Source organism: Bufo gargarizans, chromosome 2, assembly GCF_014858855.1.
Source record: "Bufo gargarizans isolate SCDJY-AF-19 chromosome 2, ASM1485885v1, whole genome shotgun sequence".
Taxonomy (NCBI): domain Eukaryota; kingdom Metazoa; phylum Chordata; class Amphibia; order Anura; family Bufonidae; genus Bufo; species Bufo gargarizans.
The window spans coordinates 646008497-646023962 of NC_058081.1; the positions used below are offsets into that span (position 1 = coordinate 646008497).

At 41.0% G+C, this 15466-nt stretch overlaps 1 protein-coding gene across 1 annotated transcript in view; it reads right to left on the bottom strand.

The window, feature by feature from the left end:
- Positions 1-4536: 4536 nt before the first annotated feature.
- Positions 4537-15466, bottom strand: part of TNFRSF9 (TNF receptor superfamily member 9) — a 32473-nt gene continuing 21543 nt past the window's right edge. The window contains exons 4-8 of the mRNA XM_044278408.1: positions 10772-10912; positions 9920-9986; positions 9394-9518; positions 8274-8426; positions 4537-6626 (exon numbers count right to left, since the gene is read on the bottom strand). Of these exons, the coding sequence (XP_044134343.1) occupies positions 6520-6626; positions 8274-8426; positions 9394-9518; positions 9920-9986; positions 10772-10912 (593 nt within the window). The 3' untranslated portion in view covers positions 4537-6519. The remainder of the gene's footprint in view (positions 6627-8273; positions 8427-9393; positions 9519-9919; positions 9987-10771; positions 10913-15466) is intronic.

Consider the following 15466-nt stretch of genomic DNA (forward strand, 5'->3'; position numbering starts at 1 on the left):
ACATACTGGTGATAACGTCCTACTGTGTGCCAGAATTAGCTGACTCTCTCTAGTGCCGTGTACCTAAGACACAACGTGGGGGAGATCTATCAAGACCGACACTTTCTTAGATGGTCTTCATATCTCCTGCAAAGCCAGAGGATGTGCTTCATTTACCACAAGACGCATGTCTCATCGTAAATTAAAGAGAATGTGTCAGCAGAAAATGACCTATTGTTTAAAAGGCATCTGTCAGCAGTTTTGTACCTATGAGGCTAGGGCGACACGACGACATTTGTCGTGTAACATATTTTATAATGCTAGTCTGTGGTATCGCACTGCGACGTGTGACATACTGCAACACAACAGTCGCAAAAAAAAACATTCACATGTCGCTGTGTAGCCCTAGCATAAAACTGGCTGACCTGTTGCATGTGCACTTGGCTGCTGAAGGCATCTGTGTTGGTCCCATGTTCATATGTGTCCGCATTGCTGAGAAAAATGATCTTTTATTATATGCAAATAAGCCTCTAGGATCAACAGGAACATTGACGTTACTCTGAGTCCCTGCTCTCTCTGCAACCGCTGAGCCCTCTCCACTTTGATTGACATGACCAGGTGTGATGACGTCTTCACTGCCCGGCCTTGTCAATCAAAGTGCATAGGGCTCAGCATTTGCAGAGAGAGCACAGCCTCTAGGAGGCTTATTTGCATATATTAAAACATAATTTTTCTCAGCAATGCGGGCACATATGAACATGGGACCAACACAGATGCCTTCAGCTGCCAAGTACACATGTAACAGGTCAGCCAGTTCCATAGGTACAAATCTGCTGACAGATGCCCTTTAAATCACATTTTTATATTAAGCATATTTTTAAAGAATAGTTTTTTGTTTTTTAATTTTTCATGATACTCTATATAATATATTTTTTTATATAATCCTTCAATATTCGCACTGCCCAATAGGTCTAATTATAGGTCACGATTTTCTGTTCTGTTATTATCATTATCACTACAGGGAGATATATATTTACTGGATCTTTCATGCCTATCCAGGATAAGAAAGGGATTGTGATCCCTTTTAAGGAAGGTCAAAATCGTGCAAAGAAGAGAGTTCTTTTTTTTTTTTTTTCTCCCAAAATTCTAAAAAAATATATGCTTAAAGTAACACTGCCACAAAAATGTTTTATTTCTGACCCGTTAGAAAGGTACCATGTAAGCTGTAGTGAAGGTAATCTTACCTGTGACTGTATTTGTGAGTTATCCCCTCCCTTCTGATCCTTAGCTGTGTCATTTGACCAGCAATCAAACTTTCCAAATAACACAGCTTCTTATTTGTGGACAAGATGTCAGTTTCTCTATGTATTCCTATGTGAGCCTCAAAGCCAGTGTTGGGAATGAATAGAGAAGTAACTGACTTCCTGTCCTGTGTGTTGGAGATCAATGTGTTAGTCACATGACACAGCTGAGGATCAGATGGATTGTGATAACTCGCAAATACAGTCACTGGTAAGAAGATTACCTTCACTACAGTTTACATTGTGTATCTTTTTAACAGGTCAGAACAAATATTTTTGTGGAAGCTCCAAAACATCCCCAAACTAGAGTAGGCGGTGTATAGTATGAGTGATGCTTAGTCCGGTTATACACATGACACCTCTTCCTATTGAAAAAACAAAAGTTGGATTCAAAATGTCCGACTTCAAAATGGCCGCCATGGTCACCAACCATTTTGAAAAGTTTTCCCCCCCCCCTCACATATACTAATGTGCCACAAACAGGAAGTTAATATCACCAACCATTCCCATTTTATTAAGGTGTATCCATATAAATGGCCCACCCTGTATAATTTTTATCTTCTTACTCACTTGCATTACAATGCTGTGCTCTCACAGACCAGAAGTAAAATGCATTGAGAGGACTCCCGAGCTCACACACACATAATGGAGAGGACTCACAGAGGAGTCCTCTCAATGTATTTTACTGCTGGTTTGTGGGAGCACAATGTAGGAATGTAAGTATGAAGATACAAATTGCATAACCAGGCTCAACATCACATACACTATACACCACTTACTCTAGCTTTAGGGGTGTTTTGAAGCTAAATCGTTTTAATTTAAAGATTTCCTTTAACGTAAAATTGGGGTTTAAACAATAGGTTATTTTCTGATGGCATATCTTCTTTGAGTACATACTCCGGCAGTCCATGCACCTAGAATGAAATCTTCATCAGCTCTTAGATGGCATAGATTGTAGTCATCAATTATGCCAGGAAACTGGTGTAAATGATGATAAATCTGCCAGGACTGATGGCACCACCCTTGCCATGCTCACACCATGCCCCCTTTTGTACAAAATGGTGAGGACAGAGTTACTAGCAGGAAAGGGGACCAGCTGCTGGAAAGTGTGGCAGATGCCTCTTTTTCCCCGATAAGATATATTACAAAGCTTCATATATTTAAACATACTGCAGACATATGCAAAAACAACTGGAGGTACTTTATAACTATATTTCCCTTTTAACTTAGATTTTATACATTTTAAGCACAATTCCACTAAAATAATTGACAAAAGCTTTTATATTAACTTTATTACATACATGTAGAAAATAGAGCAGTTACATAAAAAAATGTCTCTAAAAAAGGAAATTGAAAGTGATTGTGCCTTAGGTATCATGCCCAGGACCGTACATGGGATCTGTAATGCATTTGACTAAAGCTATGCTTACCATATATGCAATACAGTACTATACAAAATGTGCATCACGCTTCATTGGATGCCATACACCAGACCAGGTTCTCCACTATAAGCTGTGGTTGCAGTGCTTCTAGGGGAAAACTGTAACTCTGGCCATTATAGAGAACCTCATATAGAACCATGTGGGTCACAGTAAGGTTCACAATACTGATGGTGTGCATGAGGCCTTTAGGCAGACGCTACATGCAGACTTCCTGCACAGCTATAATTGCTGTCCTTGGCAGTACATTATGGCACATAAAATATTCATTCAACAAGAAAAACCGTTGAGTGTTGGAACACTGAGAAATTATCTTCTTGCAAACCTGGCAGCACCAATTACACCATGCCTACTGTAATCAATGGTCTGGACATGTCATTAGGTGCCTCAGGTTAGAGATGTTTTTGTATCTGTTGTGGCTATTAAATGGGGATCCCAAATGGCAGACCATATAGTATTGACTTAGAATTCCCTGTTACCACTTCTTCCATGCTAACCCTTTTCTATTGTAATTTTTAAAGCATCATGTAAAAGAAATACCATGAAATGAACAAAAGTGCTAAATAAGCCTGTCCAAAAAAAAAAGTCGCCACCTGGATTTAACTAAGCAGTTATGAGCCTCCTATTGGATAATTACTGCATGGGCGATTATCTTTCAGCTGGCAACAGGTTATTTAACCCCAACTGGTGCAATGAGTTGCTTCTCATTTCTTAAACAACCATGTCGAAAGACACATCTTGTGGTCGTGGAAAATATATTAGTCTGTTTGAGAACGGTCAAATCATTGGCATGCATCAAGCAGAGAAAACATCTAAGGAGATCTCAGAAACGACAAAAATTGGGTTAAGAATTGTCCAACGCATTATTAAAAACTGTAAGGATAGTGGGGACCCATCGTATTCGCGAAAGAAATGTGTCGGGGGGGAAAAAAACCTGAATGATCGTGATCGGCGATCACTTAAACGTTTGGTGAAATCAAATCGAAGAAAAACAACAGTAAGAGAATTTCCACACGCACAATGCGAAGGGAACTCAAGGGATTGGGACTGAAAAGCTGTGTAACAGTAAGAAATCACTAATCAGTGAGGCAAACCAGAAAAAAAGGCTTCAATTTGCTAGGAAGCATAAAGATTGGACTCTGGAGCAATGGAAGAAGGTCATGTGGTCTGATGAGTCCAGATTTACCCTGTTACAGAGTGATGGGTGTAGCGGGGTAAGAAGAGAGGCAGATGAAGTGATGCACCCATCATGCCTAGTGCATACTGTACCAGCCTGTGGGGGCAGTGCTACGATCTGGGGTTGCTGCAGTTGGTCAGGTCTAGGTTCAGCAACAGTATGTGCTCCAAGAATGAGATCAGCGACTACCTGAACATACTGAATGACCAGGTTATTCCATCAATGGATTTTTTCTTCCCTGGTGGCACCGGCATATTCCAAGATGGCAATGCCATAATTCCTCGGGCTCAAATTGTAAAAGAGTGGTTCAGGGAGCATGAGACATCATTTTCACACATGGATTGGCCACCACAGAGTCCAGACCTTAACCCCATTGAGAATCTTTGGGATGTGCTGGAGAAGGCTTTGCGCAGCAGTCAGACTCTACCATCATCAATGCAAGATCTTGGTGAAAAATGAATGCAACACTGGATGGAAATAAATTTTGTGACATTGCGAACTAAATATTAATGTTTGCGACATTTTTTTTTGGACAGGCAGTGTATATATATTTCTTCAATGAGTACACCTGAAATTTTCATAACAGTTCTATTCAGTGTTTAGGTTCTTAACAATAAAAAAAAATCCAACAACAAAAAACTAAATATAAGCAGCTTTATAGAACATAAAAAATTATATATTTCTATTTTAAATTATCAAAAATAGACTGGACACTACTTAAATAGACTATGGACCAGCATAGTACGGCAGTATATTGGATCCATTGAGATCCATCCAAAGAGAGGTTGATGGCCTTTTTACATATACGTTATGTCCACCTTAGGGACCATTTTTTATTGCTTCAATGCATCTAAAGTTCCAAGAGGGAAAAAAATTATGCAGCTTTAAAAATTTACTTGATTATAAATTTCTTACTGTTTTGTATCTACAGCTGTTCTGTAAACCTATGTGTCTCCAGGACTACAGACTGCAAACAAACCATGTGTAGTCATATTTCTTTACATCTGTCCTTCCTTATTAACTTACCAAATGTTTGAGTGCAAGATGCAAAATACAAAGTGAGTATGGCTGTAGGATCAAAATACTTTAAATCTTTATTTCTTCCCTATCTAGGGAATGATAGGAGGTGGTAGTTTAGACTCGAGGACAGGGAGTCCCCACCATCAAGGGGGCGTCTCTGGGCTGAGGTGTAGTTCAGGGTATCAGCGTAGGGATATTTTTTCCCCCACCCATTTTCAGCTCACCTAACCCCCGGTGGATCTACCTACAAACAGTGTAGTGGAGTTTGTCATGTCATACGTGTTTGAATTTCATTAAAGTACTTATATTTTTATAAGGGTTGACTCTATTGCTGGATTATGTTGATTATGTACTGTTGACCCAACACTATCCTTCATCATACAATTGCTGGACTCTAATGTAGGATCAAAATACATGCAGTTTGGTTTATAGTCTGTAACCAAGAACACACATAGACCTTTGGAGCTGTAGACACAAAATGTTAGGAGATTTTTAGGGTACGGCAAGACAATCGGGTTTCCTGATGCATTTTTGGAAGCCAAAATCAGGAGTGGATCATAAAAGGAGAGACAGTATAAAGGTCAGATATGGCTTCTCTTTCTTTGAATTCACCCCAGGAAATGGCTCCAAAACTACATCAGGAAACCTAATTGTGTGGCTGTACCCTAAGGCCCCTTTTCACACAAGTGAGTATTCCGCGCAGGTGCAATGCGTGATGCAAACGCATTGCGCTCGCACGGAATCCGGACCAATTCATTTCAATGGGGCTGTGTACATGAGTGTTGGTTTTCACGCATCACTTGTGCGTTGCGTGAAAATCACAGCATGTTCAATATTCTGCAAGTACGGAAGTGCGGAAGCGATGCGTTTTTCACGGATGGTTACTAAGAGATGTTTTTTATCACGCGCATGCAAAAATGCATTAAATCGCGTTAAACCCGAGCGATAAAAACTGAACTGAACGCAATCGCATACAAAACTGTTTGCGAAATCGCGCATTTTTGACTGAACGCATTCGCAACGCATCCGGACGTAATCCGCATGCGCTCGTCTGTAAGGGGCCTAAGAAGGATTTTTTGCAGTTTTTATCACATGGAGCAAAAACTTTGCTTGTAAAAGGCATTCGATTTAAACTAAAGCTGCCATTTTTGTCCATTTCTGTCTTTATTCTCAACAAAGACTAATATGTTATTTGTGAAACAATGTGTTGGGGTTATGCACACTTTTCATGGCCACTATTGTATCAGTGTTTCATTATGATTCTGTCTGTGCGCACTGCTGGTCTCTTGGTCTTCTGGTGGGCCAGTGTGATCCAGCTATAGACCAATATTAGCTCATTGGATACAGCACTGTAAGGCAATGCTCTGAGGATGGCTATTCCTCCAGATCTTTGAGCAGTGTTCTCCAAGTCTCTGCCTTGTTTATATGGACCCATGTACCTCTAGTTGTACTTTTCTGCACCATGAAGTTTATATCATAATAGGTTTAGATCTGAACTAATAGTTGTCAGGAATCCTCTTAATCCTGAACCTTCCACGTAATATAAAGGTAATCCTGTGTAACCCCGATCTTGTCTATTTAGAGAAGTGGAGATGTAGCAGTGTCAGGCTTCCAGTGTCATGGGTTCATTTTCCCCTCCATTTTCCTCTTCTGGAAAGTGGCAGCTACAGCCATCTTCTTCTTCTGTCTGTTTCACTATAGGCTTTGGAACTAATGAGAAAAAATAAAGATTTTGGTTAAAATGATCTATAAGAGTTTTTTAGTCCATTTTATGACATATTACCATTCATGTCCTGGATTATAAAAACAGAACCACTCTTGTTTATGGACAAGGTCTGGTATTGTAGCTCACTTTCCTGGGAGTAAAGATGTTTTCCATGGTTACACCCATTAATACCTAGAACCAGAGCATGTGGTACCCAATAAAAACATCATACTTGCTTCCACCCTGGCTCCATTTGGTGGGGTCATGGGCACTATTGCAAGCAATGACTAGCCTCAGTGTGCTGACGTGTCCCCAAGTGGCATGTCACTGTTGAGTGCCATGCCACTTGGGGACAAGTAGTCCATGAGGCTGCAGCGGCACACATGACCCTGGCCGGATGTAAACAGGCTGTGGACCAGAAGATTACCACAAAGGAGCAGCATAGAGCAGGTGAGTATGATATATTCATTAGGTACCACATGCTCTGAGGGCTAGGTAACAACGCCTGTAATCCCGGTATACCCTTTAAGATGAAATACCAGATGTAGCCCGAGACGGCCGGTCCTGTCAGCATTTTAAAAATCACGTGCCTCTGTTCATTCGGCGCAGGCGCTCTGAGATGAGGAGGCTCGTCTCCTCAGAACTCCCTCAGTGCGCCTGCGCCGATGACATCACCGAAAGAGAAGACGTCATCGGCGCAGCCTCCTCATCTCAGAGCGCCTGCGCCGAATGAACAGAGGCGTGCGATTTTTAAAATGCTGACAGGGCCGGCCGGAGGAGGAGATCGCGGCTGTCAATCAACACGACAAGGGGGCGTTTTTTTTGCGGCGGCTACCAGCAAGTAGACGCCCTACTTGCTGGTAGAGACCTGATTTACATATTATAAAACTTCGTTTTTATAAGAAACGGCTGAATGAAAGTAAGTAACACCATTCTATTTGCATATATCGCACTATAAGGAATGTAACTAGCCCCAAAAAAAAAAAAAGACTTTAGTGGGGTGACAGAAGCCCTTTAAGGGTATGGGTTATTGTTCCTCCATTTGGCAATGCCCATATGCAGCAGGAGAACTGAAGTCCATCAGTGGTTAACAGCACTATGGACCACTACTACTAATAAATATGATGCCTCCCAAGGCATGATGTTCTGGAGTTTAATATTAAGAGTCTTCACAGGTGAGAATACATTAATCAGATCAAAAAAGAGGGGGTAGTCTACAGTGAAATACTATCCATGTATCGTAAATTCTTCTCCATACCAGCTCCATTTCTGATTGTGGAGGATCATTGAGCCAAATTTCAATTATATGGCCCAAATGTTCTCACTACGTCATTTGTTGGAAACAAGAGGACTCTACAGTGATCTACTGAGAGAAGAAAAGGTTGCCTAAGTGATGGAACCTCTATGACCATCTCATGCTTATGGTTCTTATTGTTGCCTGTGCAGGAACCCCAGGTTCAAAGCAACCAATGTTAAGAAACCCTGTCCTATGGAGTTGGAAGTGGGTGCTGTGCAAAAATGAGTCATAATCAGTCTTATTTTCCAGCCATTATCAGCTTATAGCATGGCAGACAGGGCACTGTATACAATATTTGCTTTTCGGTTCCACATTGGATTTACCGTATACCGGGCAGGTATAATGATTTACTTACTCTCTTGGCAAACGTGTTTAATTTTTTCAGTAAGTTTCCACCGGCATGCAACACAAATTGCTATGAACAACAAGCTGACTGCACAGGAGGCTACAATATAGATAATTTGCAAATGACTTTCTCCAGGTGATGGTACCAAAACTTGCCTTGTGTCTAAAATGGGGAAGAAGAAAATATGCTAACATATTACTAAAATGGAATATAAAATAGATAATATACAGAATATATTGCTGAATAGTAGACAAATATGTGGTATAAAACAATTCCCCTGTCATCCTGATGGCTACTAGTATACAGCCACTGGGCAGTGAGCAATTCCAGTTTTAATCTATTTACGGTGGTTCCTGATAAAGTTGCTATAAACTAGAACTTTAGAAAATCCATTCTGCTTATGGTAGAAAAAGCTGCACAGAAATGGTTATCTGATGATGGAAGACAATGAAATACACTGATGAGGGAAGAGCTTCTCCTGGATCATACTCATTTCTCATCCACCTCAGCCCTTTGTAAAACCAAATGACTGGATGACCTTGAGTGTATAGTGGAAGAACCAAGAGCGGGTTTACATCCTCCAAACCCACCAATATTCATATACAGTATTCCGCACACCACTGAGAGACAATAATGTGAACAAGGGTCTTCAGAACTGGGTTTTTTGTTCAAAGCTGCAAGCTCATACAGAAACTGTGATAGGAGATATTTATGTAAAGCCCTTCCAAGATGTTCCTCTCAGGGACTTCACCACAGAATGATCTCCTGTATTGTTTAGCATATGGTTTGGATATTACATTGGGCACTGCATATCTTTCCCTCTTTCTGTTCAGGTACTAACTGTTCATTTCAAGCTGCACTCATCAGGTAGTAAAGAGTAAGACAATGGAGGGGAAGGGGAGCAGAGAAAATGCGGTAATCATGCAGATTTGTAGTCCAAGTAAATGAACTGGAGATTTAGGTTGCAGCCAAAGAAGATATCAAGTTTAACACACATTTCCTGATTTTGACCAAATCAACTTTTACCAATCTGACAGGAAAATTCCCGATATTCTTGATAAATTTTTGTGTCCATTAATTACATCCCTTTACTGTATCTGTCTGATAGTGTACTATTATATGGACTTACCTGTGGTGGTGTTGACCTCTGATGATGGGCCTGGTGATTTTGTAGCCTTTGTTAAGAATCCACCACAAACCACATTTGATGTATGGGTCCCATTAATAATAATTATGCCTCCAAGGGCTGAGCAGCTGTAAACACAAAAAGTGAATGAAATGCACAAGTGAACCATGGCTATTCACATAGTCTAAATGTGACCTATGCAGAATATATCAATATACAGTACGTTGGTGAAGTTCAGGGACTGTGGCCCAAGTGGATGACCTCTAATGCCTTTAAGGGCTGCAATGGATGCTTGAGTGCCAACAGCCAAGATCCACGAGTTCTCGCTGGAGGCACATGGTAGGCCTATCAATATTCGCCTACACAATCCTTCCCTGCCATACATTTTTCTCTAAGAAACTTGGGGGGCATTTCATCAAAATAATACAAATATGTGCAGTAAACATAAACTACAGAGGATAAGGAACGTTTAGGCAGCTTGGAAAATGTAAGAGTAATTCACTTTGCTGTATAGACAAAAAGGCCTTACTTTTTCCATGGTGTACATATCCTTTCTGCCCCAGTGTTGAATGTGCCCAGGGGGCAGGTCACACATTCTGTAGAAGGAAATCGGAAAAATGTAATAAAAATTTATTCAGATTCGTATGAAACATTTGTGAAATTGAGAGCTGATTAACAATAATGTCTATCTAAATCAGTCCACAATTTTGTCATATATTTTTATAGGGGTAATAGCTTTATTGTTATGTCACAAAGCAGCACATTTGCTTCTTCCCTTCACACAACCATAGAGATAAATTGATTTTAACATATAAAATTCTGGCTGGCTACAGCCACCACTAGGGGGAGACAAATGTATACTACACCAATTGAACTCAGTAAATCAGCCCTTACCTCAGTATGCTCCCCCTAGTGGTGGTATTTTTATTTATTCTGATAAGTTGTCATCTATTAAAGTTTCAGGCCTAAGGTCGGTGGTTCTGCCTGTGTTTCCATTTTCTCTGACAGATCAGTGTTTTCCTAGGGGTCCTGGCATTATAGCAAACATCATTGTCTTTATGTCGTAGATAAGATAAATTCTTATTGAACTTGGTGCCCCTATAATAATACTTCTCTGCCAGATGACTGGGACAGGGAGTGTTGTGAGACATAATCCCTGGGGACCTCCAATTAGACTGTTATAGGATACAATAGGAAGACAATATATTCATGGTTTATGGATTGATATAATATTCAGAAGGGCTTGCAATATCTGTAACTAAGTGGTCACACGACTGGCTCCATTAACCATAAACCCCTTCCCTTTAACAAATTCTACAAACATCTTGTATAGGAAAAAGTAGACATTGTGAAATGCAGTCTTTTACAAGGAGGGTCTTACTTGATCCAACAAGCTGCTGTCCAGCAAGACAACGGTCATTTCTGCACTGTGTGCACTTTTCATCTGTGCATTTCTTCCCAGGAATGCATGTACATACAGCGTTACTTGTAGACGTGCACTTCTCTTTATAGCTGAATATTCCTGTAAAAAAGATTGTGAAAAATGAATACTGTGTATTGCACTCTGGGCTCAAAAACATGCTGTGTAGGAGTTTTCAGCATGAGGAACCGCCCTAAAATTAGGAAATCCTAACAATCCAAGAAAGGGGTCACATACATATTTCCCCTTTTACAATTGTAAAATAAAGTTGTCACAGCCCCTCCCTCTTATTGTTGTTCCCCTAGAAACTCTGGATGATGCAGAGTATGGGGGAGATGAAAGGGTGAACAGTGCATTCTGGAAGCAGGAAAAATGGGCAAGCCTAATAACCCGAGGGACACGATTCCAGGTTCAAAATGGGCAGTCTTGTAGAAAGTACCTATGCAATGGTTAGTACCTACCAAAAATGGTCCAAGGAATGAAACTAGTGAATTGGCAACATTAATGTATTGGTACTATGTATCACAGGACCTGAAGAGGTCTCCTGGAGTCCATGTCTTGAGTGGTCAGAATTGTTGGCGACATGAGAAGGGCCTATTGGGCAATAGGATCATTGGTGCCTGAGACTCACTGCTGTGTTGGGGAAGTGAAGGCTAGCCTGTCTGGTATGATCGCACAGAGGGGCTACTGTACTGTAGCAACAATTACTGAAAAACTCTCTGCTGACTATGGTAGAACATACAATGCATTATTGCAGACTAAATACACGCCTTCATGGCCTGCTTTTGGCGGTGCTTTTTTCGCAGGATAATGCCCCTGCCACCCAGCAGAAATTCTTCATGGATGGTTTGAGGAAGGTGACAAAGAATTCATGAAGTTGGCTTGGTCTCCAAATTCCCCAGATCTAAATCTGATACAAGTATGTGCCAGAAAACCAAGTCCGATCCATGGACATCACATCTCCCAACTAAGGATCTGCTGCTAATGTCTTAGTGCCCGATATCACAGGACTTTCAGAAGTCTTGTGGAATCTACACCTTGAAGGGTCAGAACTGTTGGCAGCATGAGGGAGGGCCTATGGCACGACCGTGATAGGCCTAATCTCCAACAATGGTGAAACAGCCTATAGGAAAGAGGTTGAGGACCTAGAGAGATGGAGTAAGAACAACAACCTCATACTCAATACCAAGAAAACAAAGGAGCTAATTCAGGATATTAGGAAGAAGAAACAAAATGGACATATTAGTCAGGACCTATCATGGATAAAAAACACAACAGAAATTACCAAAAAAGACCTTCAGAGGCTTTATTTTCTGAGGAGTCTGAAGAAAGCACAACTCCCAAAACAGCTGCTTGTCAATTTTTACAGGTGCACCATAGAATCTGTTATCACATACTGCATCACAGTGTGGTACTCCGGCTGCTCTTCTGAGGACAAGAAGACCCTCAAGCGCATCATCAGAATGGCTGGCAGAATCACTGGTACTCAGTTACCATCACTGGATGACATCTTCACTGCTCGCTGCAGCAACAGGGCAAAAATTATCTGCGGGGATGCAACTCACCCCGGCCACAGCCTATTCATTCCCCTACCCTCTGGTAGGCGTCTTAGAGCCCTACATGCCCGCACCACTAGGCTGAAGAACAGCTTTTACCCCAAAGCAATCAGTCTCCTAAATGCTCTGAGATTATTGCCCCTTCCTAGGATAGAAACTACCACAGACTGAAAGTGACTGCTGCATTCATGAACCCATGATGACCTCTTGTCTGCAGTGGTGTCTGAATCAGTGTGTATATATATACTCATAAGCACTTCCTACTTTGCTCTTGCTATATATATATATCATGTGAACTGTGAATAGTAATGCCTTCTAGTGCAATGCTTTGTTTTGTTTTCTATGTAATGCTTTAGTTTAAATGTCAGTTCTTGTTCCCCTGTCCATAGCATCTAGGATTGCTCCAAACAACATTTCATTGTATTGTACATTGTATTACATTGTATTGTACAGTGACAATAAAGGCATCTTATCTTATCTTATGGGACAATACAGGTCCTCCTCAAAAAATTAGCATATTGTGATAAAGTTCATTATTTTCTGTAATGTACTGATAAACATTAGACTTTCAGATATTTTAGATTCATTACACACCAACTGAAGTAGTTCAAGCCTTTTATTGTTTTAATATTGATGATTTTGGCATACAGCTCATGAAAACCCAAAATTCCTATCTCAAAAAATTAGCATATTTCATCTGACCAATAAAAGAAAAGTGTTTTTAATACAAAAAAAGTCAACCTTCAAATAATTATGTTCAGTTATGCACTCAATACTTGGTCGGGAATCCTTTTGCAGAAATGACTGCTTCAATGCGGCGTGGCATGGAGGCAATCAGCCTGTGGCACTGCTGAGGTGTTATGGAGGCCCAGGATGCTTCGATAGCGGCCTTAAGCTCATCCAGAGTGTTGGGTCTTGCGTCTCTCAACTTTCTCTTCCCAATATCCCACAGATTCTCTATGGGGTTCAGGTCAGGAGAGTTGGCAGGCCAATTGAGCACAGTAATACCATGGTCAGTAAACCATTTACCAGTGGTTTTGGCACTGTGAGCAGGTGCCAGGTCGTGCTGAAAAATGAAATCTTCATCTCCATAAAGCTTTTCATCAGATGGAAGCATGAAGTGCTCCAAAATCTCCTGATAGCTAGCTGCATTGACCCTGCCCTTGATAAAACACAGTGGACCAACACCAGCAGCTGACATGGCACCCCAGACCATCACTGACTGTGGGTACTTGACACTGGACTTCAGGCATTTTGGCATTTCCCTCTCCCCAGTCTTCCTCCAGACTCTGGCACCTTGATTTCCGAATGACATGCAACAGTCCAGTGCTGCTTCTCTGTAGCCCAGGTCAGGCGCTTCTGCCGCTGTTTCTGGTTCAAAAGTGGCTTGACCTGGGGAATGCGGCACCTGTAGCCCATTTCCTGCACACGCCTGTACACGGTGGCTCTGGATGTTTCTACTCCAGACTCAGTCCACTGCTTCCGCAGGTCCCCCAAGGTCTGGAATCGGTCCTTCTCCACAATCTTCCTCAGGGTCCGGTCACCTCTTCTCGTTGTGCAGCGTTTTCTGCCACACTTTTTCCTTCCCCCAGACTTCCCACTGAGGTCCCTTGATACAGCACTCTGGGAACAGCCTATTCGTTCAGAAATTTCTTTCTGTGTCTTACCCTCTTGCTTGAGGGTGTCAATGATGGCCTTCTGGACAGCAGTCAGGTCGGCAGTCTTACCCATGATTGCGGTTTTGAGTAATGAACCAGGCTGGGAGTTTTTAAAGCCTCAGGAATCTTTTGCAGGTGTTTAGAGTTAATTAGTTGATTCAGATGATTAGGTTAATAGCTCGTTTAGAGAACCTTTTCATGATATGCTAATTTTTTTAGATAGGAATTTTGGGTTTTCATGAGCTGTATGCCAAAATCATCAATATTAAAACAATAAAAGGCTTGAACTACTTCAGTTGGTGTGTAATGAATCTAAAATACCTGAAAGTCTAATGTTTATCAGTACATTACAGAAAATAATGAACTTTATCACAATATGCTAATTTTTTGAGAAGGACCTGTATTAGGCAAGTGGTTTTAATGGCTGATTGGTGTATATTGACACTACAATTACTTTTACAGTAATGTATCACCAGAACATGCTTGTTTCAGATTAGGTTAGACATCTGTACGATCTCTGATAAAGTACCAGTCAGGACTTCATTTAGGGGGTGTAGCTATAGGGGTGCAGAGGTTCTGGTCACAAGCCTAAGGAGGCGCAAACGGTCCCTTGGCCCATAGGAGATCAGTACTGTGAATGGTTCTGTGCTTCAGACAGTTACACGATGTTCTAACCAGATACAGCTTTCCAGTTTCAGTCTTGTTTATTGTAAAATCAAAAGTTATATAATTTTCTCATCTACTCTTTATTTTTTCAAGATTTCTGCCTACAGTCAGTGAATAGCAATCGTCATTAAGTACTCACAGGCGAGAGGACAAGAGCTCTGATAGCTGTTCTGTAACAAGCAATACCACTGTGTGATTATCACGTGAGCAGGTTTTCATCAGTAAAAATTCATGTTACCCATTCTATAACTGAGATCTTGACCTGATGCACACAGTTTTCAAACTTTTTTAGAAAATGTAATACCCCTTAAAATATGTGGTCTAAGAAAAAAAAAGCCTTTGTTGCCCAAAGCAACCAATCACAGCCCAGCTTGCATTTTGCATTCTTCCCTTACAAAATCAAAATTGAGCAGTGATTGGTTTCTGTCAGCAACAAAGACCGTTTTCCTATCTAAAAGGAAAAGAAACCATAACAAAGTAGTAAGACGTGCTGAGCAGGAGAACCCCTAAGAATTTCCTGCATGTGTGTCACTTCCCCTTTTTCACATTAGGCTCATTTAGATATCGTCATGCATATCTCATTTAGATATCGTCACGTAAGACTAGCATTTATAATTAATTGCATTGCTTCATTTTAGGTAAATTCCCATGAATAAAGGGACAGCTGGAGGGATCCCCCTAGCAAATTTACTTGTCCATATACCAGTTTATAAGCTGAGCTGACTTCCCCGATGTTTGGCTTGGCTATATAGGCCAAAGAAATTGTGACATTTCTA